The 26,503-nt window shown below is 45.9% G+C and overlaps 1 protein-coding gene across 1 annotated transcript in view; it reads right to left on the minus strand.

Annotated features, from left to right (window-relative positions):
- Positions 1-1,938: 1,938 nt before the first annotated feature.
- The window catches only part of LOC136573488 (nicotinamide N-methyltransferase-like), a 134,151-nt gene continuing 109,586 nt past the window's right edge, over positions 1,939-26,503 (minus strand). Inside the window, exons 2-3 of the mRNA XM_066574776.1 lie at positions 25,240-25,447; positions 1,939-3,130 (exon numbers count right to left, since the gene is read on the minus strand). Of these exons, the coding sequence (XP_066430873.1) occupies positions 2,689-3,130; positions 25,240-25,447 (650 nt within the window). The 3' untranslated portion in view covers positions 1,939-2,688. The remainder of the gene's footprint in view (positions 3,131-25,239; positions 25,448-26,503) is intronic.

Genomic DNA, 26,503 nt, shown 5'->3' on the forward strand with positions numbered 1-26,503 from the left:
TACTCTTGCTACAGAAATGTTTCTGGGGTCGTCTATACTGTGGGTGCACAAAAGTTTCCCATAGCGGTGTTCAGCTGCCTGACACATATGCAGAAAGAATAGTGTGGGGGACACATGGATTTCCCATAGCTATGAAACTCACGGCACCTTGGGTCACACAAGGTGGAGGCTGGGAGCGAGCCTGACCCATGGCCCGCTCACGTGCTTCCCACACAGAGTATTGCGGGTCCTACCTCGGTCATGGTTTCTCAGCCTTATTATGCCACCTCCTCCTCCTGCTTGGGGTCTGGAGATCAGTGCTGGGCAACATGTATTTTTTCTCACGTTACCACAGTTATGTGAGAAAAAGGTTTGGGCAAAACAAAAGAAGCGTTACTGAATTAATGAGACGTTCACAGCTGTACTAGCATCCGAGCCTGCTTTATGCCCACAATTATTGAGGGTGTGGGCAGAGGCCGAGGTCCTGGGGGAGAAGAGTCAACTGCGCCAGGTTTGGCCTGTGGAAATTCTTTGTGGTTCATCCAGTCTTGGAGTGAAGAAAGCAACCGTAACTGATTTAATGAGACGTTCACAGCTGTACTAGCATCCGAGTCCACTTTCTGCCCATGATTACTGTGGGTGCACAAAGACTTCCCATTGCAGTGTTCAGCTATCTGACACCTACACAGAATAAATTGTGTGGGGACACATGGATTTCCCATTGCTATGTAACTCACAGCACCTTGGGTCATGCAAGGTGGAGACTGGGACCGAGCCTGACCCTGGGCCCGCTCACGTGCTTCCCACACAGAGTATTGCTGCATTGTGGAGATGTGTAGAAGTGCTCCTGACAATTTTGTGACAGAGGTGGCACAGGATTGGAATGATGATCGTACGTCAATTTATCATCAATTCTCATCAGCATTGTGGGCTACCGTCCAGACTTTCAAAGAGGGTCGCTGCTTGGCCCTGCAAACCCTATGCAGTGTGTGCCTCCGATTCCTCATCATCCAGTACGCACTTATAAATAGACATGAGAGTGGTGTGGCTATTAAGCGAGTGTGTGACATGAGGCAAGCTGAACACTGCGCAGGGAAACTTTTGTGTGCGCCGTGGACGCAGGCTCTTGCGGGGGGGTTGAACAGCAATGCCAGCATGTAACTCAGGAGAAGAGGCAATGGTGTCACCCGCAGGCGGTGATTGTCCTTCGTTGCAGTTAGTCTGGTGCTTAGCTAGTATGTGGCAATTCGTGTGCCTTGATGCTTATGGTCTGTCAAAAGTCAATTGTTAGGGGGTGACCGCCAGGCTCTTGCCCCCATTTTGGCTTAATAGTGGGACCTGGAAGCCTCAGATGCAGCCATGCATGCTGCCCCTGCCATTCCCTATCATTTTTTGTGGTGTTTCCATGACTTTCTGAGGTTTTACCGGTGCTTCACAAATCGTCTGCTATGCGGAGCATCAGTCCCATACAAAAATGCTCGAGTCCCCCATTGACTTCAATGGGGTTCGTTACTTGAAACAAGCTCTTGAACATTACGAAAGGTTAAACTCGAGTACTGAGCACCCGAGCATTTTGATACTCGCTCATCTCTAATAATAATGATGATATTTGTGACTGGGCTTTATAACTATCTTTGAGTCACCTTAAGCCAGAGAATAGACCTCAGTTGATGTAACAGATATCATTATACACTCATTATTACACATTGTGGTAGTTTAGGTATCACGCAATCCTTTGTCAATATGCAACAATTGACGAAATTGAGCTAGAATGGTACACAGGCTCCAAGTTATTTTGTATTGCACAGATGTAGACACAAGGTTACAGATATTTCCAGTGCAACTTTAATTCAAACAGTTAACAGGCAATTGTTAGAGTGTCTGTTTTACTCACATGGTACACACTTGCGGTTATGTCAAAACAAATTGGTAGTTAATTGATAATAATTACATTTTTTCTAGGTTTGTGAATAATCTCAGCAAACTCATTGTTATATCAATCAAAGTTAAAACACATCACTTTAACACTTCCACCCACAAGTTAATCAAATATTCCAAAGCCACCTAACTACATTGTCCACAGCCGCAATAGGGGATAGCAATCCTCCCCGATTGATTTCAATGGGGCTGCACTATTTATGTGCAAATTTTACTATCATATGACCATACAAAAAGTGTGAATTAAAAACATGTCTGAAGCTTCAGTCACTTGTTTTTATACATGCGTTCTGCTGTGTTTTTTTCACCTATTCATTTGTGAATAAAACGCTCAGCTGACTTAACCTTTAGGGTGCTTTCACATGACAGGTTTTATGTTCAGTTTTTCGTGAGCCAAAACCTGGAGTGGGTCCAAAATACGGAAGACATGCAAATCTTTTCATTATACTTTCTCTCTACTCCTGGTTTTGGCTCATAAAAAAACTGAACATAAAAACTGTTGTGTGAAAGCGACCTTAAGAACACTTTTCAGCTATTGCTATAAATTTAACTGGTTAAGCATTAGCATCGGTATGTCTTGCAGTTCTTTGCTTTGCAATGAAGCAAGCATTCTTGGAATTAAGTACCTGGAACTAGCGATACAGATTATGTAAATATCCAATTGTGTATTATTACTTGCATGAATCATATTTTGCATAATTAAATTATAGCTCAATCACAGCCAATAGCAAAAGGAGCAAGTAATAGCAGATAACCTGCACAGAGATGTAATCATGTCCATGAAGCTTCCTGCGGCTCCTTCACTTTATGGGCAATGATAAAAACCATTCCCTCATGGTCTGCAGAATCACAGCTCATTACTTTATCAAATGTCTCAAAATGCTTGATGTCAAAGCCTTCCTCACTTATAACCTTCCTAAAGAAACTCTCATCAGAGCTTAAGACGTGATAAATATGTTCTCCAACTTTAAAATAGGAGCAATTAGAAGATGTACATATTAAGAGATAACCGCCAAGTTGGATTATATTGCAAAGTTTCCTTAGGTTTTCCCTGTACTCATCATGATCCTTGCTGATAACATCCAGAAACCACATACTTGTGGTAATATCAGCTTTTGGCAGGAGTAATGAATCTATGCCTTTGCAATGCTCCAGATGTAAAATATTCTTCAATTTTCCTCTTAGGTCTTCTTCTTCATCTTCCATCTCATTTCTGAAAAATATGAACATTTTAAGACATAATGATTAGCACCTACTTAATCAATGTGTAGTTCTAGATGATATTCCTAAATCCTTGTATGTAGAAACCATGTGCAACCATACTCTTGAAAGAACGTCCATTTATGCTTAAAATGTCTCCTTCCTTTGAAGAGATGCAACAACAGCGCCGGAATAGAAATAACTGGTGTGATGGTGTGCATGCACATCCTCTGCTCCAGTCATGCAGGGACCTTTTGGGACCCTCATTCTCAGAACTAGTTTGACCTCCATCAATTATATAGTTATCCATTAACCTATGTATAAGATATAATTTTATACCTTGGTACAATCTCTTTAAGAACTTGTTTGCCCATAGTAAGTGATGGCATGCTGCTAGGAATTACCATTAGTTACTTATACATGGATCCGGAAATTTGGAATGCTCTGCTGGGAACCTCAAATCCTGGCATTTATATGGATGCAAGGGGTATTTGATATGGCTTTGGACACTGATTGTAGTGGTTCAAATTCTGTTTGTTTCCTGGCTATACAGACAATAGGTGAACAGTAGAGATGAGCGAACGTATTCGTCCGAGCTTGATATTCGTGTGAATATTAGGGTGTTCGGGATGCTCGTTACTCGTAACGAGTACCACGCGGTGTTCCGGTTACTTTCAGTTTCCTCTCTGAGACGTTAGCGCGCTTTTCTGGCCAATTGAAAGACAGGGAAGGCATTACAACTTCCCCCTGTGACATTCAAGCCCTATACCACCCCCCTGCTGTGAGTGGCTGGGGAGATCTGATGTCACCCAAGTATAAAAATCGGCCCCTCCCGCGGCTCGGCTCAGATGCCTTGTGAGTTAGCTGAGGGACAGTGGTATCGTGCTGGAGCTGCTGTAGGGAGAGCGTTAGGAGTTAGTGTAGGCTTGAAGAACCCCAACGGTCCTTCTCAGGGCCACATCTAATAGTGTGCAGTACTGTGTTAGCACTGTATTTTTTTTTTTTTTTTAAATTGGATCTGCAGAGCATTGTGCCCTGCAATAGGGACAGAAGTGGTGGTTAGGCAGGGAGAGTGTTAGCAGTGAGTGTTAGGCTTCAAGAACCCCAACGGTCCTTTCTAGGGCCACATCTATCCGTGTGCAGTACTGTCCAGGCTGCTGTTAGCAGTGTTGCATATTTTTTTTTCTTTCTCAAAACCGGCTGTGCAGACCATTGCACCCGGCATTAATACTACAGGGATAGAATTGTGTAGGCAGGGCCAGAAGACATACAGTATTCATTGAATAGACGCAGTGTGGCTTTTCCTTTGAAAAACAAGGGAAAAAATTCTATTTCGCCTGCCTCTGACAGTCCTCAGGGCTCTGGGTACGTGTGTGCTGCGTGCAGAACGTTAAAAAAAATCAGACGCAGCCAGCTACGTTTTACTGCAGGCTTGCGCCAATTTCTTTCCTGCATGGGAAATCCCTAATCTGCTGTAGCGAATAACTTTGCATCACTGCAGTTCTCTGACACATTTGCAGGGCCACAACACAGTTATTAAACTTAGTAGTATTCATTGAATACACGCAGTGTGGCTTGTCCTTTGAAAAACAAGGGAAAAAATTCTATTTTGGCTGCAGGCTTGCGCCAATTTCTTTCCTGCATGGGAAATCCCTGATCTGCTGTAGCGAATAACTTTGCATCACTGCAGTTCTCTGACACATTTGCAGGGCCACAACACAGTTATTAAACTTAGTAGTATTCATTGAATACACGCAGTGTGGCTTGTCCTTTGAAAAACAAGGGAAAAAATTCTATTTTGGCTGCAGGCTTGCGCCTCTTTCTTTCCTGCCTGGGAAATCAAATCACTGGTAATACACCATGCTGAGGGGTAGGGGTAGGCCTATAGGATGTGGACGCGGGCGAGGACGCGGAGGCCCAAGTCAGGGTGTGGGCACAGGCCGAGCCAGTGCGGTGGCCAGGGGTAGAGGCAGGGCCAGACCGAATAATCCACCAACTGTTTCCCAAAGCGCCCCCTCGCGCCATGCCACCCTGCACAGGTCAAGGTGCTCTACGGTGTGGCAGTTTTTCACAGAGACGCCTGACGACCGACGAAGAGTGGTGTGCAACCTTTGTCGCGCCAAGATCAGCTGGAGAGGCACCACCAACAGCATGCGCAGGCATATGATGGCCAAGCACCCCACAAGGTGGGACGATGCCCGTTCACCGCCTCCGGTTTGCACCACTGCCTCTCCCCCTGTGCCCCAACCTGCCACTGAGATCCAACCCCCCTCTGAGGACACAGGCACTACCGTCTCCTGGCCTGCACCCACACCCTCACCTCCGCTGTCCTCGGCCCCATCCAGCAATGTCTCTCAGCGTAGCGTCCAGACGTCGCTAGCGCCACAGTTTGAGCGCAAGCGTAAGTACGACGCCACGCACCCGCACGCTCAAGCGTTAAACGTGCACATTGCAAAATTGATCAGCCTAGAGATGCTGCCATATAGGCTTGTGGAAACGGAGGCTTTCAAAAGCATGACGGTGGCGGCGGCCCCGCGCTACACAGTTCCCAGTCGCCACTACTTTTCCCGATGTGCCGTCCCAGGCCTGCACGACCACGTCTCCCGCAACATTGTACGTGCCCTCACCAACGCGGTTACTGCCAAGGTCCACTTAACAACAGACACGTGGACAAGCACAGGCGGGCAGGGCCACTATATCTCCCTGACAGCACATTGGGTGAATTTAGTGGAGGCTGGGACAGAGTCAGAGCCTGGGACCGCTCAGGTCCTACCCACTCCCAGAATTGCGGGCCACAGCTCGGTGGTGGTATCTGCGGCGGTGTATGCTTCCTCGACTAAAGCACCTTCCTCCTCCTCCTCCAACGCAACCTCTGTCTCGCAATCAAGATGTGTCAGCAGCACGTCGCCAGCAGTCGGTGTCACGCGGCGTGGCAGCACAGTGGTGGGCAAGCGTCAGCAGGCCGTGCTGAAACTACTCAGCTTAGGAGAGAAGAGGCACACGGCCCACGAACTGCTGCAGGGTCTGACAGAGCAGACCAACCGCTGGCTTGCGCCGCTGAGCCTCCAACCGGGCATGGTCGTGTGTGACAACGGCCGTAAGCTGGTGGAGGCTCTGCAGCTCGGCAGCCTCACGCACGTGCCATGCCTGGCCCATGTCTTTAATTTGGTGGTTCAGCGCTTTCTGAAAAGCTACCCCCACTTGTCATACCTGCTCGGAAAGGTGCGCCAGCTCTGCGCACATTTCCGCAAATCCCACACGCACGCTGCCACCCTGTGGACACTGCAACATCGGTTTAATCTGCCAGTGCACCGACTGCTGTGCGACGTGCCCACACAGTGGAACTCTACGCTCCACATGTTGGCCAGACTCTATGAGCAGCATAGAGCTATAGTGGAATACCAACTCCAACTTGCGCGGCGCAGTGTGAGTCAGCCTCCTCAATTATTTACAGAAGAGTGGCCCTGGTTGGCAGCCATCTGCCAGGTCCTTAGAAAATTTGAGGAGTCTACCCAGGTGGTGAGCGGCGATGCTGCAATCATTAGCGTCACCATTCCTCTGCTATGCATCTTGAGAAGTTCCCTGCAAAGCATAAAGGCAGACGCTTTGCGCTCGGAAACAGAGCCGGGGGAAGACAGTATGTCGCTGGATAGTCAGAGCACCCTCCTGTCTATATCTCAGCGCGTTCAGGAGGAGGAGGAGGAGCATGAGGAGGATGAGGAGGAGGGGGAAGAGACAGCTTGGCCCACTGCTGACGGTACCCATGCTGCTTGCCTGTCATCCTTTCAGCGTGTATGGCCTGAGGAGGAGGAGGAGGATCCTGAAAGTGATCTTCCTAGTGAAGACAGCCATGTGTTGCGTACAGGTACCCTGGCACACATGGCTGACTTCATGTTAGGATGCCTTTCTCGTGACCCTCGCGTTACACGCATTTTGGCCACTACGGATTACTGGGTGTACACACTGCTCGACCCACGGTATAAGGAGAGCCTTTGCACTCTCATTCCCGAAGAGGAAAGGGGTTCGAGAATGATGCTATACCACAGGGCGCTGGTGGACAAACTGATGGTAAACTTCCCATCCGACAGCGCTAGTGGCAGAAGGCGCAGTTCCGAGGGCCAGGTAGCAGGGGAGGCGCAGAGGTCATGCAGCATGTACAGCGCAGGCAGGGGAACATTCTCCAAGGCCTTTGCCAGCTTTATGGCTCCCCACCAAGACTGTGTCACCGCTCCCCAGTCACGGCTGAGTCGGCGGGAGCACTGTAAAAGGATGGTGAGGGAGTACGTAGCCGATCGCACGACCGTCCTCCGTGACGCCTCTGCCCCCTACAACTACTGGGTGTCGAAGCTGGACACGTGGCCTGAACTCGCGCTGTATGCCCTGGAGGTGCTTGCTTGTCCTGCGGCTAGCGTCTTGTCAGAGAGTGTGTTTAGTGTGGCTGGGGGAATCATCACGGATAAGCGTGCCCACCTGTCAACCGACAGTGCCGACAGGCTTACACTCATCAAGATGAACAAAGCCTGGATTTCCCCAAACTTCTCTTCTCCACCAGCGGACAGTAGCGATACCTAAGCAATACGTAGGCTGCACCCGCGGATGGAAGCATCGTTCTCTCTCACCATCCAAAACGGGGACATTTCTGCTTCATCAATCTGTGTATAATATTCCTCCTCCTCCTCCTGCTCCTCCTCCTGAAACCTCACGTAATCACGCCGAACGGGCAATTTTCTTAGAGCCAACAAGGCTCACTCATATAATTTTTCTAAACAATTTTTATACGTTTCAATGCTCTTAAAAGCGTTGAAACTTGAACTTGAACCAATTTTTCGTTAAACTGGGCTGCCTCCAGGCCTAGTTACCACTTAAGCCACATTAACCAAAGCGATTAATAGGTTTCACCTGCACTCTTGGTTGGCCATGGCCAATTTTTTGGATGTACATTAGTACTGTTGATACAGCAATTTTTGTGGCCCCTCGACTACAGTGTAATCATAGCAATTTCTATGTTCTTCGCCTGCACTCATGGTACAGAAAGGTGTGTGGGGTTGGCCTACACTTTAGCTACATAAATGTAACTTGTGCCTTGTCTATACTGCAGCTACTGAAATGGAACGAAGACTGCGCTCCCACTATACTGCTGCTTCGGAATTGTTACTGGGGCCTGTCTTGAGTGCTACTATAACTGAAATGGAACGCATACTGTGCTCCCCCTATAATGCTGCTAGTGATATGTTAGTGGGGCCTGTCCTAATGCTACGGCTGAAATGTTACTAATTATGGGCTCTGCCTATACCGCTGCTAATGGTATGTCTCTGGGGTGTGGAAACAGAGGCTTCCCAAAGACATGATGGCGGCGAGGTCATTTCCCACCAACGCTGTTACTGTTAAGGTGCATATAACCACGGACACGTGGAGAGGACACGTAGTGCCTCAAAAACATCCCCCGCCACAGCCCACTTAATCCTGGCCACATTCCGAAAACCAACAAAATAAAACCGCGCTACTAGGTCCGCAGTCACCAACACATTACCACCAACGCGGTTACTGTTAAGGTACATATTACCAGTCTGACTGGGGCATGCAGTGTGGGCTGAAGCCCACCTGCATTAAGCACGACATTACTACCTCAGCTGTGTTGGGCAATGCAATGGGATATTTTTGTGTATCGCCGGTGGGTTCCAGGGAGCCACCCATGCTGTCGGTCGACAGGGACTTCACAATAGGGAGTTGTACCTGCCTGTGTCTATGAATTAAAAAGCCCGGTCTGACTGGGGCATGCAGAGACACCTTGACAGAATGAATAGTGTGTGGCACATAGGTTCCCCATTGCTATGCCCACGTGTGCAGCTCCTGATGGCGGTGGCACAGGATTCTATTTCTCATTGCTTCTGTACAGCATTGTGGGCTATCGCCCCGCCCCTTTTAAAGAGGGTCACTGCCTAGCCGTGCCAACCCTCTGCAGTGTGTGCCTGCGGTTCCTCGTCATGGCAGACGCACTTCTAAATAGACATGAGGGTGGTGTGGCATGAGGGCAGCTGAAGGCTGCGCAGGGACACTTTGGTGTGCGCTGTGGGGGGGAGGGGGGGCGGTTGGGCAGCATGTAACCCAGGAGAAGTGGCAGTGGAGTGTCATGCAGGCAGTGATTGTGCTTTGTTGGAGGTAGTGTGGTGCTTAGCAAAGGTATGCCATGCTAATGAGGGCTTTTCAGAAGTAAAAGTTTTTGGGAGGGGGGGGCCCCACTCTTGCCGCTATTGTGGCTTAATAGTGGGACCTGTGAACTTGAGATGCAGCCCAACATGTAGCCCCTCGCCTGCCCTATCCGTTGCTGTGTCGTTCCCATCACTTTCTTGAATTGCCCAGATTTTCACACAAGGAAACCTTAGTGAGCATCGGCGAAATACAAAAATGCTCGGGTCGCCCATTGACTTCAATGGGGTTCGTTACTCGAAACGAACCCTCGAGCATCGCGAAAAGTTCGTCCCGAGTAACGAGCACCCGAGCATTTTGGTGCTCGCTCATCTCTAGTGAACAGTACTTCATGTTTTTATCTGGTTATAAATGTGAGCACTGTTATGATTTACTTTGTATTGTATTGGTTTTATGCTCTTATATAAACAGAAATAGTTGCCATATATAGAATTATGCTAAAATTTGCAAGTTTTCTTCATGCTGCTCCAGCCGCACCACATTTTGAAAAGTGGGGAGGGCTAGTTTGAAGGGGGCATGGCCACCCCGACTCAACAGATTTATGTATAATTTTCTTCAAAACTGCTGTAAATTGCAACAGAAATATACACCGCGTGAGACTTGACATATATTTTTCTGAAGGTGCCAGGGATGCGCTGAATAGATAATGAGGTGTGAACCTCTTCATATATTGAGTGCACAGCAGACTGGGAGAACTGCATTAATCTGGCATTGTAAATGCAATGTATTAGTGAATTTCCCTCATAGTTTTTAGATGTGTATTATTTTTTGGGCTTCCTCTCTTTCTTTTTGTACTGTAAAACGTTTACATATTTTTTAATTGGGGCGAAATGAAAAAAAATTGTACCAATTTTTCTTGGTGGGGAGAGTTTGTTTGAGGATGTTTATTTTTTGGGTCAGTATGATTATTGCTGTAACAAATTTACAGATTCTTTATTGTAATATAACTTTAAAAAATTGCTTTTTCAGAAATATTGTCTTCTGTCAACACCTTCGACCCCTATAACCTTTCTATTAATTTTTTACCAATTGAGTTATGTAATAGAGATGAGCGAGCACACTCGTCCGAGCTTGATGCTCGTTCGAGTATTAGGGTGCTCGAGATGCTCGTTACTCGAGACGAACACCACACGGTACACGAGTCAATTCCATTTCCTTACCTGCATGTTTAGCCCCATTTTTAGCCAATAGATATGCAGGGAAGGCATTACCACTTCCTCCTGTGACGTTCCAGCCCTATCCCACCCCCCTGCAGTGAGTGGCTGGCGAGATCAAGTAACCGCCGAGTACTTATAGCGGTCCCGCCTGTGGCTCGCCTGAGACACACGCTGGCAGAGATTAGGTAAGGTGCTGTTACTCATTCAGGGATAGTGTTAGTGTCTTCAAGAACCCCAACGGTCCTTCTTAGGGCCACATCTGACCGTGTGCATTACTGTTGTGGCTGGCTGGGAGCAGTTCTGCACAATTTTTTTTTTCCATCTCGGGCTGTGCAGGCCATTACAGCAATAGCGTTCTCGGTCTGCAGTCTATTATACGGAGTATAGGGACAGTGCTGGTGAGACAGGGACAGTGGTAGTGTAGAATCCTGTCTATAAGAACCCCAACGGTCCTCCTTAGGGCTACCTGTGACCGTGTGCATTTTACTGCATGGCTGCTGGGAGTTGTAGTACATCACTATTGCAGAGCCAGACTTTTTTCCAGCCTTCCGTATAATTTTTTTCTGGCTGCAGTTTGCGTTACATTACCGCTGTCAGCCTCCAACTGTAGGCCAATAATTCCATAGTTTTTTACACCGCTCTGTGTCTGCTGTCAACTTCACGCACAGCGTACGGCGAGAGCCACTGATAGAGGGAAAGTCATATACACGCTTTATAGCCTGTATTCTTTTTCCAAAAAATTTTTAAAAAGCTCCTTCTTAGGGCTACCTGTGACCGTGTGCATTTTACTCCGTGGCTGCTGGAAGTTGTAGTGCATCACTATTGCAGAGCTAGACCTTTTTCCAGCCTTCCGTATAATTTTTTTCTGGCTGCAGTTTGCGTTACATTACCGCTGTCAGCCTTCAACTATACGCCAATAATTCCATATTTTATTTACACAGCTCTGTGTCTGCCATGAACTTCACAAACAGCGTACGGCGACAGCCCCTGATAGAGGGAAAGTCATATACACGCTATATAGCCTGTATTCTTTTTCAAAAAAAGTATTAAAAAAGCTCCTTCGTTGGGCTACCTGTGACCCGTGTGCATTTTACTCCGTGACTGCTGGGAGTTGTAGTGCATCACCATTGCAGAGCCAGACCTTTTTCCAGCCTTCCGTATAATTTTTTTCTGGCTGCAGTTTGCGTTACATTGCCGCTGTCAGCTTTCAACTGTACGCCAATAATTCCATAATTTTTTACACCGGTCTGTGTCTGCCGTGAACTTGACGCACAACGTACAGCGACAGCCACTGATAGAGGGAAAGTCATATACACGCTATATAGCCTGTATTCTTTTTCAAAAAAATTTAAATAGAAGCTCCTTCTTACGGCTAGCTCTGACCATCTGAAATTTACTGGGTGTCTGGTGGGAGTTGTAGTGAATCACTATTGGACAGCTAGGCCTGTTTGAGCCTTCCGTATTCTTTGTTTCTGCCTGGAGTTAGCGTTACAATACCGCTGTCAGCCTCCAACTGTACGCAAATAATTCCATAATTATTTACACCGCTATGTGTCTGCCGTCAACTTCACACACAGTGTACGGCGACAGCCACTGATGGAGGGAAAGTCATATACACGCTATATAGCTTGTATTCTTTAAAAAAAAAAAAATTAATAAATAAAAGCTCCTTCGTTGGGCTACCCCTGACCGTCTGAAATTTACTGGGTGTCTGCTGGGAGTTGCAGTGCAACAGTATTCTACAGCTAGGCATGTTTGCAGCCTTCCGTATAATTTTTTTCTCTCTGCAGTTTGCTTTACAATACCGCTTTCAGCGACAAAGTGTACGCAAACAATTCCATAATTATTTACACCGGTCCGTGTCTGCAGTGAATTAGAGACGCACAGCATATGGCTAATGCAGCCACTTATAGAGGGAATGTGATATATACACTATACAGCCTGTATTCTTTAAAAAAAAAAAAAAAAAGTTCCTCGGTTGGGCTACCTTTGACCGTTTAAATTTTACTGGGTGTCTGGTGGGAGTTGCCTCATGTCCACGGGGAAAATAAGTAATAAAGTCCACAGCGTTTTTCCCGCATGCGGATCCGCACCCCAAAGGAATGCATTGACCACCCGCGGGTAGATAAATACCCGCGGATGGTATTTAAAAGTGAATTAAAAAATTTCTGGAGCATGAAATAAATGGACATGCTCCATTTTAGTGCGGATCACGTGTGCGGGAGCCCATAGAGCACATAGTTCAATTGATCTCCCGCATGAAAAATAAAAGACAATTACAGTGCATCGGCACTGCATCCACAGCCCAAATCCGCGTTAAAAATCCGCAGCGGATCTAATTTTCCCCGTGAACATGAGGCCTAAGTCCATCACTATTGCACAGTTAGGCCTGTTTGCGGCCTTCCTGACTATTGTTTTCTGCCTGGAGTTTGCCTTACTATACCGCTCACAGCGAGAAAGTGTACGCACTTAATCATTTACACCGGCCTGTGTCTGCAGTGAATTTGACGCTCAGCGTACGGCCGACACAGGTATTTATAGAGAATATAAGTGATATACACAGTATATAGCCTGTCTTTTTTTAAAAAAAAAAAAAAAGCTCCTTCGTTGGGCTACCTCTGACCGTCTGCATTTTACTGAGTGCCTGGTGGGAGTTTTGGTGCATCACTTTAGCACTGCTAGGCCTGTTTGCGGCCTTCCTTCCATTTTTTTCTGCGTGAAAGTGTACGCATATAATTCCATAATTATTTACAGCGGTCTGTGTCTGCTCTAGTCGTAATCCATTATGCTGATGGATAGGGGTAGGGGTCGAGGACGTGGACGCGGGTGAGGAAGCGGAGTTCCAAGTGAGGGTGTGGGCACAGGCCGAGTTCCTGGTCCAGGTGAATTACAAGCCGGCTGCTACGGGATTAGGAGAGAGGCAAGTTTCTGGGGTCCCCAGCTTCATATCACAATTTATGGGTCCACGTGGAAGACCTTTATTGCAAACAGAGCAGTGTGAGCAGGTCCTGTCGTGGATGGCAGAAAATGCATCCAGCAATGTATCGGGCACCCAGTCTTCTACGCAGTCCACTGCTGAAACTCTGAATCCTCTGGCTGCTGCTCCTCCTTCCTCACAGCCTATACTGCTGCTACAAAAATGGTACTTGGGTCTGCCTATACGTCTTCCACGTAAATGTTCCAGGGGTCTGCCTATACTGCTGCTACAGAAATTTTACTGAGGTCTGCCTATACTTCTACTACATAGAAACAACGAAGGAGTCAGCAGCAAAGAAAAGCATCCACATCTGGTTGAACAGGTTTGTCTGCAGCGCCTACTGTGGTCTGGATCCAAGTTGCACCACCAAAGGTCATCACATAGAAAGAGAAGATGTAGGCAGCAGGAATGTTACAGGGGTCTGTCTATACTATGGGTGCACTAAGTCTTCCCATCGCGGTGTTTTACCTATGTGGCACAAATAATACATTGACTGACTAGGCAAGAATTACTGGCCGAGGCCAAGTTGCTTGGCGGGTCGAAACTCTCCCATGGTTGGGCACTCCTATTTCTTTTTGTGTAATACCATCTTTGTGCTCTTGCACCATAGGCTAGGCCAAGGAACTGGCCCTTCCAGTGTTGAGCATAGGCTAGGCCAAAGATTGGCCCTTCCAGTGTTGAGCTATCTATGTTGCAACACATGGATTTCCCATTGCTATGTAACTCAGGGCACATTGGGTCACAAAGGTGGAGGCTTGGAACCGAGCCTGACCCTGGGCCCGGTAACGTGCTTCCCACACAGACTATATCGGGTCCTGGTCATGGTGTCTTGGCCTTGTAATGCCACCTCCTCCTCCTGCTAGGGGTCAGGGGATCAGCACTGGGCAACATCTATTTTCTCCCGTGTTACCACAGTTATCTGAGACACTGGCTTGGGCCAAAGAAGAGGAGCGTTACTGCATTGATGAGACCTTCACAACTGTACTAGCATCGGAGTCCGCTCTCTGCCCACGATTGCTGAGGGTGTGTGCAGAGGCCTATGTCCTCGGCACAGTGAAAGTCTGGAATGTTTAGGCACTATCATTTCTTCATGTTTATTACTGTCTTTGGGTTCCTTCGGCTCGCCTACGCTGTGGGTGCACAAAGACTTCCCATAGCGGTGATTTACCGGTCCTGTACAAAGTCACTGACTGACTTGGGTAGGGTGCATAGTGCAGATGTCTTTCCCCTTGCGGTGTCGATAGATCTATCCAACACCTAGAAAGAATGAATACTGTGTGGGCACATGGACTTCCCATTGCTATGTCAGTCGCGGCACCTTGGGTCTAACAAGGTGTTTGCTGGGACCGAGCCTGGCCAAGGGCCCGCTCACATCCTTCCCACACAGGCTACAGCGGGCCCTGGTCATGGTTTCTTGGCCTTTTAAGGCCACCTCCTGCTTGGGGTTAGCGGATCAGCAATGCGCATTATGCATTTTCTCTCCTGTCACCACAGTTATCTGATAAACTTGTTTGGGCCAAAGGAGAGGAGCGTAACTGCATTAATGTTACAGGGGTCTGCCTATACTTCAGCTGCAGAAATGTTACAGGGGTCTGCCTATACAGCTGCTACATAAATGTTACTGGGGTCTGCCTATACTGTTACTACAGAAATGTTACTGGGGTCTGCCCATACTGTTACTACAGAAATGTTACTGGGGTCTGTCTATACTGTTACTACTGAAATGTTACTAATACTGGGCTCTGCCTATACTGCTGCTACTGGAATGTTACAGGGGTCTGCCTATACTTCTGCTACAGAAATGTTACAGGGGTCTGTGTATACTGCTGCTACATAAATGTTACAGGGGTCTGACAATACTGCTGCTACATAAATGTTACTGGGGTCTGCGTATACTTCTGCTACTAAAATGTTACTGGGGTCTGCCTATACTTCTGCCACGTAAATGTTACAGGGGTCTGCCTATACTTCTGCTACTGAAATGTTACTGGGGTCTGTCTATACTGTTACTACAGAAATGTTACTGAGGTTTCCCTAGACTACTGCAACATAACTGTCACTGGTGTCAGCTTATACCTTTGCTACAGGAATATTACAGGGGTCTGTGCATACTATGGGTGCACTAACTTTTCCCATCGCAGTGTTCTACCTATCTGGCCCCAAAAAAAACATTGACTGACTAGGGCATGGAGTGTGGGCGGAGGTCAACATGTATTTTCTCTCACGTTACCTCAGCTATCCGGGGCACTGCAATGGGATTTCTTTATGTACCGTCTGTGGGTTCCTGGGAGCCACCCATGCTGTGGGTGCACACTGACTTGCCATAGCGGAGTTGTACCTGCCTGGCCCTTTTTTAAAAAAAACCCAGACTGACTGGGGCACGGAGTGTGAGCCGAAGCCAACATGTATTTTCTCTCACGTTACCACAGCTATCTGGGGCACTGCAATGGGATTTCTTTATGTACCGTCTGTGGGTTCCTGGGAGCCACCCATGCTGTGGGTGCACACAGACTTCCCATAGCGGAGTTGTACCTGCCTGGCACTAAGAAAAAAACCCAGACTGACTAGGGCATGGAGTGTGGGTCGAAGCCAACATGTATTTTCTCTCACGTTACCTCAGCTATCCGGGGCACTGCAATGGGATTTCTTTATGTACCGTCTGTGGGTTCCTGGGAGCCACCCATGCTGTGGGTGCACACAGCCTTCCCATAGCGGAGTTGTACCTGCCTGGCACTTAAAAAAAAAAAAAAACAGACTGACTAGGGCATGGAGTATGGGCCGAAGCCAACATGTATTTTCTCTCACGTTACCACAGCTATCCGGGGCACTGCAATGGGATTTATTTATGTAACGTCTGTGGGTTCCTGGGAGCCACCCATGCTGTGGGTGCACACAGATTCTCATAGAGTTTTTTTACCTGTCTGTCCCCAAAACACTGACAGACTTGGGTAGGGTGCAGAGTGCAGATGCTTTACCCCTTGCATTGTCGATGAGGTATCCAACACCCAAACAGAATGAGTAGTGTGTGGACACATGGAGTCCCCATTGCTATGTCACTCGCAGCACCTTGGGCCACACAAGGTGTTTGCTGGGACAGAGGCTGACCCAGGGCCCGCTCACATACTTCCCACACAGACTATTGCTGCATTGTAGAGATGTGTAGAAGTGCTGGGCTGGCAGTGGGCTCCCCTTTATGCCCACATTTGCAGCTCCTGGCGGAGGTGGCACAGAATTGGAATGAAGATCGAACGTCAATTTCTCATAGATTCTCTACAACATTGTGGGCTATCCCTCCCCCCCCCCTTTAAAGAGGGTCGCTACCTGGCCCTGCCAACCCTCTGCAGTGTGTGCCTCGGGTTCCTCCTCATGGCAGACGCACTTATAAATAGACATGAGGGTGGTGTGGCTATGAAGCCAGCGTGTGGCATGAGGGCAGCTGAAGGCTGCGCAGGGACACTTTGGTGTGCGCTGCGGACGCAGTGTCGTGCGGAGGGGTTGGGCAGCATGTAACCCAGGAGAAGAGGCAGCGGTGTGTCCCGCAGGCAGTGATTGTGCTTGGTTGGAGGTAGTGTGGTGCTTAGCTAAGGTGTGCCTTGCTAATGAAGGTTTGTCCGAAGTAAAATACATGCGTATTTTACAAACTCAGCTCTGCTACTTGACTTGTGCATCACAGACACAGCTTTGGCCACATGACATGCACCTCATAGAAATGATATTTGCACGGTACACACGCAGATCTGCTACATTATATGTGTGTGACAGATACAGCTGTGCCACATTTCATGCAGATGGTACAAACGCAGCTCTGCTACATGACTAGCAGCTTTGGCGCCTGACAGACATGACACGTGAATGGTACAAACATACCTTTGCTATATTGTATGTGCTTAACAGACACAGCTGTGCCACAGTAGATGCGCACGGTACAAACACAGCTCTGCTACATGTCATGCACATCATACACAGCTTTGTTCCATGACATGAGGCTGACAGACATGACATGCGCATGGTACATACATAGGTCTGCTACATTATATGCGTGTGACAGACACAGCTGTGCCACAGTACATGTGCATGGTACAAACTCAGCTCTGCTACATAACATGCGCATCAGTCTCAGCTTTGGCACATGACATGTGCCTGACATATATAACATGCACATGGTACAAACACAGCTCTTCTACATTATATGCGCATAGCAGACACAGTAGTTTTACAGTACATGTGCATGTTACATACTCAGCTCTGCTAAATGTCATGTGTGTTACAGACACAGCTATGGAACATGACATGCGCCTGACAGACATGCTCATGGTACAAATGCAGCTCTGCAACATTATGTGCATGTTGCAGACACAGCTGTGCCACAGTACATGCGCATGGTACAAACGCAGCTCTGCTACATTATATGCGTGTGACAGACACAGCTATGTCATAGTATATGCACACGATACAAAAGCAGCTCTGCTACATGACATGTGCATCACAGACACAGCTTTGACACATGACATGCGCCTGACAGACATGGCATGCACATAGTACAAATGCAGCTCTGCTACATTATATGAAAGTGAAAGACACGGCTGTACCACAGTACATGTGCATGGTTCAAGAACAGCTTGCTGTATTATATGCGCGTGACAGACACAGTAGTTTTACAGTACATGTGCATGGTACAAACGCAGCTCTGCTACATGACGTGCAGGTTACAGACACAGCTTTTGCACATGTAAGGGTTGTGTAAGCATTCATTTTTTGCACATTGTCCTGTAGTTCTTATAATAATACTAGTAATTATTAGGAAATTACAGTACCAGTGTTTCTGGATGCACAAAGCGCCACACAGCTTTGCTACATGCACATCACACACGGCTGTGTGATCTGCAAGTTTGAGTGCAAAATGATTAGTCCATACCTTTCAATGCCGGCATTTTACCGTAGATTGTCCGTGGAGACAGCTATCACGAAATAATGAAGAATGTGATGCAATTTCTTGCACAGTTCTGTAACATCTGGCTGTTATATATTACCTGCATCAAGCATCTCAACTAATGTTTTGGACCTTTTCATTTGTATCGATAAATTCTGTCATTAATTGCATCAAGAACCCATTCTACATAACACTAGGTCATACATTTAGTTTATTATCTGATCCTGAATATGAAGAGGCTTCCACATTGATGTAGTGCGGCCTTATTCAATTTACAGTGGGGAACATTACTGCCCAGTGTACTACATCATCATCTCACTTTTCAACTGTGGAGTTGGTTTGAGAAACAACATTGCCATTGGCCACCATAGACGTTAAACAGTCTGCACCATGAGATCGGTATATCAACCCCCTCACCATTGTCCCCATTCCTGGCCAACTCAAATAGAGACAGAGATGTAACTGATGTGTGGATGATGGTGAAAGGGCACTGAACTGCTTCCTTACTGAGCCACGTTTGTCTGGAGCAGCAGGGGAAGAAGCCAGTGTACAGAGCAGTGCTAGGTGGCTGCAGAATCCCTGTGTAATGGATGAAAAAAGAAAATTAATTACCATATTTTGGCTGAGGTTGGAAAGTGAAGAAAAAGAAGAAGGTATTGGGGGGTTTCAAAATACCATAAGCCTCCTGGATAGGTGGCACAGCCCTCAAAATCTAAGGCAGATGCGAGGCACGGCAATGTATCACATTATATGAGTGATCAAGTTAACTCATGTTCAAGTTCCCCAGTGGGTTTGCACTCCTTCTGAGGTGAGGTAGGGATTACACTCACCCTAGGAGTAGGGCCTTGTGGGCGCTGGGGAAGCCCTGACGCAAGAGGGACAGCCAGGAACAGGTGTGGGACAGGATGCAGGATGTTCATATTAAGTCTTTAGGGGTGTGTGAGGGCATGTGTATATATTGCTATATGTTTTGTACCTTTATACCTTTGTATCTGAGTGCAAATTCTATGTGAAACTAATTAACTAACAGAACTGTTGTAAGAGTAAATTAACCACGTTCTCCCTAGTACTCCTGTCTCTTTGTCTCTTGCATGTTGTGTTATAGAGTTAATGTGCATTGTGGTCTGCGGGTGAGAAAAGAGGTGCTGTACAGGGAGAATTTGAAAAGAGGAACTTGCTGGGAGAACCATTAGTACTACAGCTTCCAGCAGTCCCAGGGTAGATAAACTAGCAGACAGAATAAAATTAAACAAAATAGTGGGAGTTAGGTATAGATCCAAGTTACGTGGAGAAGCCAAAGAATGGGAAACAAGCAAGTAACGATAAGGCCCGGCGGGCAGACTTGACCCGTGTTCGGCCTGTGATAAATGTAAATTGTGTGATGCATAAGACTTTACTTGTTTGTGATGTGTATCCGAGGACTGCAAACTTTGAATGAAAATATAAGGAAGCAAGTGATCAGCCAAGGTCAGAGGGGTGGGCCACCTACAAGACAGACATAGGGAAATTGAATGTACCCCCTATGATGGAATATCTGAAACCAGAATACACACCCCTGAGTTTCACCAGAGGTTAATAAAAAAGAATAAAAAAGGGACAAGTATGAGACTTGGTTCAAATGGGGGCTTTGCTCGTGATATGTTCTCCAGCAAACACCCCTCTTTTTGCAGTCAAGAAAATACACTGAAGGGTCAGCCAGCCACCTACCGCATATAGGTGCTGTGTGCTGATGATTTTGGAAGCCTGGCAACAGGCCGCAATTTCAATGCAGAAAATGGCTGTAAAGCCTCCAAAGACAAACTCCAATTCTGCAAGAAAGGTTGTTCTCCTGGATCATTGCCTAGCCCAAGGAACTAGACATCTGACAGAGGAACAAAAGGCTGCTGTTCAGGCCATACCTGTACCTACATCCGTTGCCAAACTCCGCACCTTTCTGGGCCTTGTTTCATACTGCCGCCCATGGATCTACTCTGCTTCCTTTCTTATGCAATCACCCTGTGACTGTCTTTCAATCATCCCTTTCTCTTTCACACCTGAAGCAACAGACAACTTTTACACTCTCATTCTCAGCCCTCAAGGGGGCTTGCAGATCAGCTATTGCTTAAAAAAAATTTTGCAACAAGATTGCATGATTGTCTAGAAGTTATTGGAACCCACTGTTAACACTGCATATTTTGAGCTTTCTTTTGCAGATGGTACCAGGGTGAGGATTGAGGACTCCAAGCCGGATATGCAGAGGTCACACAACAAGATGTCCTAAACGCAGAAGCTCTGCCTCCGCATGTCGCAGTGCAAGAAGCGGAACTGAAGGCCCTCACTGAGGCGAGTAGAGTGGCGGAAGGTAAGACGGCAAACATTTACACTGATTCCCGGTATGCATTTGGCATAGCTCATGATTATGGCCCAATATGGAATGCCAGACAGTTTCTTATTTCAGTAGGACAGCCAATTAAGAATGGAGTCTCATGGAGGCCCTACTTCGGCGCTACAAATTGGAGAAGCGAGAAGAAGAAGAAAAGAAGATACTGACAGCATAAGTCAGTGACAAAAACTTTGGACATTGACAAAAAACTTTGGACATTGATATGCTAAGGACTTTACAGTTACAAGCCAACAAGGAAGGAAAGCAAAGCCAGGCTAAAGATGGGAGCAACAGAACAGGACGGCGTATGGCGAACAGTCAACAGAACTTGCCTACAACGGTCCCTGTGCCCCATGATAGCCCAACTGGTACACAGAAAGACGTACCTATCAAAAGCAGCAATGACGTCGGCGCTGAACGAGAACGGGTGACACCTGGGTTCTCTGTAGCTGCTGCATCATTTGTCCAGTTTTGCATGATCTTTGCCATATGCGAGTCAGGACAGTAGTAAAGCGGCCATATAACACTTGCCTAGACCACTCTACACATTTCAGGGATTGAAAATTGACTACATTCAGTTCCCACCTGTTGGGAAGTATGAATATGTGCTTGTTGTTGGTGTCTTTTCAGGTTGGAGGCCCACCCTGATACTAAGGTAAATGAGCAGGTAACCACACAGAAGCTCATGAATGAGGTAATCTGCAGAGACAGGGTACCGGAAGTGAATGAGTTAAACGAAGGTACACACTTCACAGGTGAAATGATGCAACATCATGTCTGCTCTGGGTACATCCCAGGCCTTTTACACACCCTACTATACACGGAGTAGTGGGAAAGTAGAAAAGATGAACGTTACCCTAAAATCTAAGATACAAAAGGCAATGGGGAAAACGGACTAAGTGCCTTTTATTAGCCTATTTCCTCAGTTAGGTACATACCTAACAGGAAAAGAAAAAAAAAAAAGTTTCAAAACATTGTGTATTTGGAACACTGTCATAGGTTGTCTCTAAAATTTTGCTTTATTTTATCTGCATCGCGCTCATGCCACGCAAGAGTGCCAGCATTACAGGGCCCCCCGTCCCGCTACCTTGCCGCCTCTGAAAAAGGGAAGTGGGAATAATCACCTTATAGTTTCTTTTCTTTCAGAATGATAGATATGATTATGCACTTATTAATGAGACAGGGATTCAGTCATGTTGATCAGTCATTAGATAGCCCTAATTTTGCACTCTTTGTGGATGAATCAAGGTATCGTCAAAAAGGCAGGTTCTATACAAGTTATGTAGTGTTTACATGAAGTAGAAAAAGTCGAACCTCTTCTAACCTAATGCCCCGACAATGCAGATAATCCCACACCGAGCAAACAAAAAAAAAAAAAAAAGGGAAATCAAGATCCCAGGTGGTAACTAAGACCTCCATGTGTACAGAGATGCCGTAGGGGTACCTATGAGGGTACCAGATGAATATAAAGCCAGAGATCTAGTAAAAGCAAGATGGGTCTGGTCCTGTGGCAATTTGACCTACACATATAGCCACGCCAATATTTCAGGAGGGCCGTGTGCACTGTCCCGGTTAAGTATCCTTATGTACTAAAGACCCGATTGCCATGAACCCACTCTTAGGTATCGGAGGGGCATTCACGACCTGAACGACAGTTGGGAAGGACAGCCCACTCTACTGAGTTTTTCAGAACACTCTGCAATAGCCTTTAGTATTGTGGGTACCCCCGCATTGGCCCAGTATAACGCAAGAGTGATTAATGGCTTAGCATGCGATGTAATAAAGGGTCTGAGTGCTACTCCTCTTAGACATACAAGATATTAGGAAAGCTACCCTGCAGGACAGAGCCCCCATAGACTATCTCCTTAGAGTTTAAAGGGATGTGTTGTTTTAACCTCACTGATAACTCCGTATCCATCCATCACAAATATAACCAACTAAAACCTGTAGCCACTAGCATCAAACAAGGAGTGGATCAAGAGTGGATCGATTAGTTAGCGGGGTCATGGTTTGAGTTTACTCTGATAAAGAAGTTATTAATTATATCTATCACCTCTATAGTTATCCTAATTTCTGCTTGTTGTTGCATACAGTGTATTCCAACCCTGATGACTACCTGCTCCACTATGATGTTCGCCAAGAAATCCACTGTCAATACCGACTCCGTATCATCGTATAGTTTAGTGAAACAGACAGTTTCAAGGTGGGTCTGTAGTGGATATATGCAATATCTATATTTCTGGGACAGTGGACATACATTTCATATGTAGTGGACAGTGGACCTGTAGTAGGCAGTTTTACGTATATTATGCATTCTGTATCTTCTGTATACCTATGACAGTATTTTTTCATCTTGTGTTTGCTTAAACACAAATATCTTTTTATATAACAAATATATCCACTTCCTCATATACACAATGAAACTCTCTATTTCCCTATCTTCTAGCAGGCTTTAGCAGGCCATAGCAGACATAAGCAGAAGCTGACATTTAGCAAAAACACTCTGCTTCCCGATTCCTAGCAAACCTTAGGAAAAATAAGTCAGACACACGAAACCGCAGTTTGTAACATTACCGCTTTTTAGTAGATGTGCTAGTCGAAGTAAACAGTTATGGAAAATCTATACTAATAATAGTTCAAGTTATAACCTCCAATCATACTGGACCATCCACACATGGTGCCCAAGACAACGCACTCATCTCGTCCTGCCATCTCCAGACTGATACCATGTGACAGGCAATAACAGATGACCGGATGAAGGAAAAATCTCAAGACGCTCATCCAATAATCAATCAATACATTGTATCTGTGTAATCTTTGGCATGCCCACAAGGGGCAGATATGTTAAACTTTATAAAAGAGGCTACGCGCCCACAAATAAAGCAGAAATGAGGAAGTTTTCATATACTGAACTTGTGTCAGTGTGATTGCTTCAGACTGTGCGCACAGTCTCATAACATTAATTTGGAACCATGCAAACATTCCTATTGATTACACCGTAAAACCCCAAAGGACATCCACGACAATATAATAAAAAATATTTTTCTACTTTATGATGGCCCCATAGTGTTTTTACATCCTGCAGTTGCAGAATGTGTATAGAGGGAGATCGCGCTGCTATCTCCCTCCATACATCGCGGGTGTCAGCTGTTTCTTACAGCTGACACCCGCGGACAACAGCCCCAATAAGCCGCGCAGGAGATCGCAGGGAGCAGTGCAGGTGTCATGACAGTCGGGGCCTTCTGAAAGGCCCCAGGGTTGTCTTAGTAGTATGTCTATCAAGCCATTCCCATGGAGTAGCTACATAGTCTGCTTGTCAGATCGCAATGTAATGCTGTGGCATTATATCATACATGAGGAACAATCAAAGTATTGCAAGTTGTGGTTCCCTGAGGGTAGGGGGGGCTAAAAGAAAATGTAAAAATAAAAACAATAAAGTTTACTAATTATTAAAAAAAACCTTGTAATAAAATAATTTGCAATAAAAGAATCTAAATTATAAAGCAAAAATACATATTTGGTATTGCTGCATCTGTAAAAGCACAAACTATCAAAGAAATGCAATATTTACCCCACACGGTGACCGTGGTCCAAAAAAAAAAAAGAACACCAGAGATCCACTTTTTTGGTAACCCTGTCTCCCAGAAAAAACATAATAAAAAGCGATCAAAAAGTCGAATGTATTCAAAGATGGAACCAACAGAAACTACAGGACGTACCATACAAAATGAGCCCTTGCACAACCACATAAACGGAAAAATAAAAAAGTTATTGTGCACAGTAATTGAGATAAAAAATCATTTAAAAAAATTAAATATATTTTAAAAAAATACAATTCATACAGCAAAAAAAACTATGTACGTTTGATATCATAGTAATCGTACTGACACATAGTAGAAAGTTGTCATGTCATTTTTATTGCAGTTTGTGCACCATAGAAACAAGACGCAGCAAAAGGCCTTAGTCACACGGGCGTTTTTTCGTGCGATTTGCGGATCACATGACGGATGCGCATCCGCAAATCGCGTGACTGGGGCCAAAAAAAAAATCGCCCCAAAAATCTGCTCCTAGCCGCGTTTCATTAGAAACGGGCCGGAGCTGTCCAGCGCATTGAATTCAATGGAGCCGGCAATACAGCCGGCTCCATTGAAAGCAATGCGCTGCGGGCGATCGCGGGATGAATTGTCGGGAAGGGCTTAAATATATAAGCCCTTCCCGGCAATTCATCCAGAAATGTGTAAAAATAAAAAAAATATATATACTTACCTTGTCCCGGCAGACGGAGTTCAGCGCGGCCGGCCTGCAGTGGGTGTGAGTGGGTGTGAGTGAGAGCTGCCCCTGATTGGCTCAGCGCTGAGCCAATCAGAGACAGCTCTCACTCACACCCATTCATAAATTCATGAATACACACACAAATACAAGCTCAAGTGAAAGAGGCCTTATAGCTATACTCTATCACATGATGTATAAGTACAGAACAATACTAAACCTGTTTCCTTTCAACTCCTTTAAGATTCCTACGACATGAGACCAATCAAAGGCATCTGGGTCCTTATTCTTCCATTTTTCAATTTCCTTCACACCAGGACTATTCATATCTAGAATTGTAATCTCCTGTACGAAATCTTTCATCGCAAGAAGATGAGAAATAATGGGAGCTTTGCAGAAATCAATCACAGTTCTTCCAGTAACCATACCTATGGGTGAAGGGGGAAAAATCCAAAAAATCGGTTACATTTACCATTTAAGTTCATAAGTAGCAAGTTCTGTCAGACTTTCACTTATTTTTAAATGCTTGAATATTGCAGAGTTATTAATGGTATTGGAAGCACCAAAAGCTTCATCCACTGGAATACAAATGCATTGTGGTTGTCAAGTTATGAACGAAGACTTAGGGATCCCACACACTTGCATTTTTTTAACGCAGTTGTCAATGGGAGTATATAATTAGAGATGAGCGAACGTACTCGGATAAGCACTACTCGTCCGAGTAATGTGCTTTATCCGAGTACCGCTGTACTCGTCTTGAAAGATTCGGGGCGCTCCGCTGCTGACAGGTGAGTCGCAGCGGGGAGCGGGGCAGAGCGGGCGGGAGAGAAGGAGAGAAAGATCTCCCATCCGTTCCTCCCCGCTCTCCCCTGCAGCTCCCCGCTCCGCAGCGCGTCCCGAATCTTTCAGGACGAGCAGAGAGGTACTCGGATAAAGCACATTACTCGGACGAGTAGTGCTTATCCGAGTACGTTCGCTCATCTCTATATATAATCTTAAATACGCATCACACAAAAATTGTTAAGCACAAACTTGCGATGCGTTTTTTAACATTAGAAAGTCCCATTGACAATCACGTTAAAAAAACGCAGCGATATCGCAGTGTTAAAAAACCGCAAGTGAGTAAGAGTCCTTATTCATATGGCATTTATTTTTCGGATTAGATTTTTCCTGATTCGGCTAATTTTCTCATGAAAGAGATTATATGTAGATGCTCTAACCAATGAGATATACCATGTAGAATAACCCTCTAATTCTCGCAGGTGTAAAGATAGCAGTTATATGCACATTAGTTGTTGGCTGATGAGGCAGTACTGCTAAAAACAGACCTCCAATAAGGTTTTAGGATTATCTCCCTAACCTTGTATCTATGTGACATCAGTATATGGTGGTGAAGCAGTTGGATACAATATTGTATTTAATTTACTTTACAAGCTGATAGGAAGAAGGCAGCTAAAGTTTATATATGGAGAACATTTTTTGTT

The sequence above is a fragment of the Eleutherodactylus coqui genome, chromosome 7, assembly GCF_035609145.1.
Source record: "Eleutherodactylus coqui strain aEleCoq1 chromosome 7, aEleCoq1.hap1, whole genome shotgun sequence".
NCBI lineage: Eukaryota > Metazoa > Chordata > Amphibia > Anura > Eleutherodactylidae > Eleutherodactylus > Eleutherodactylus coqui.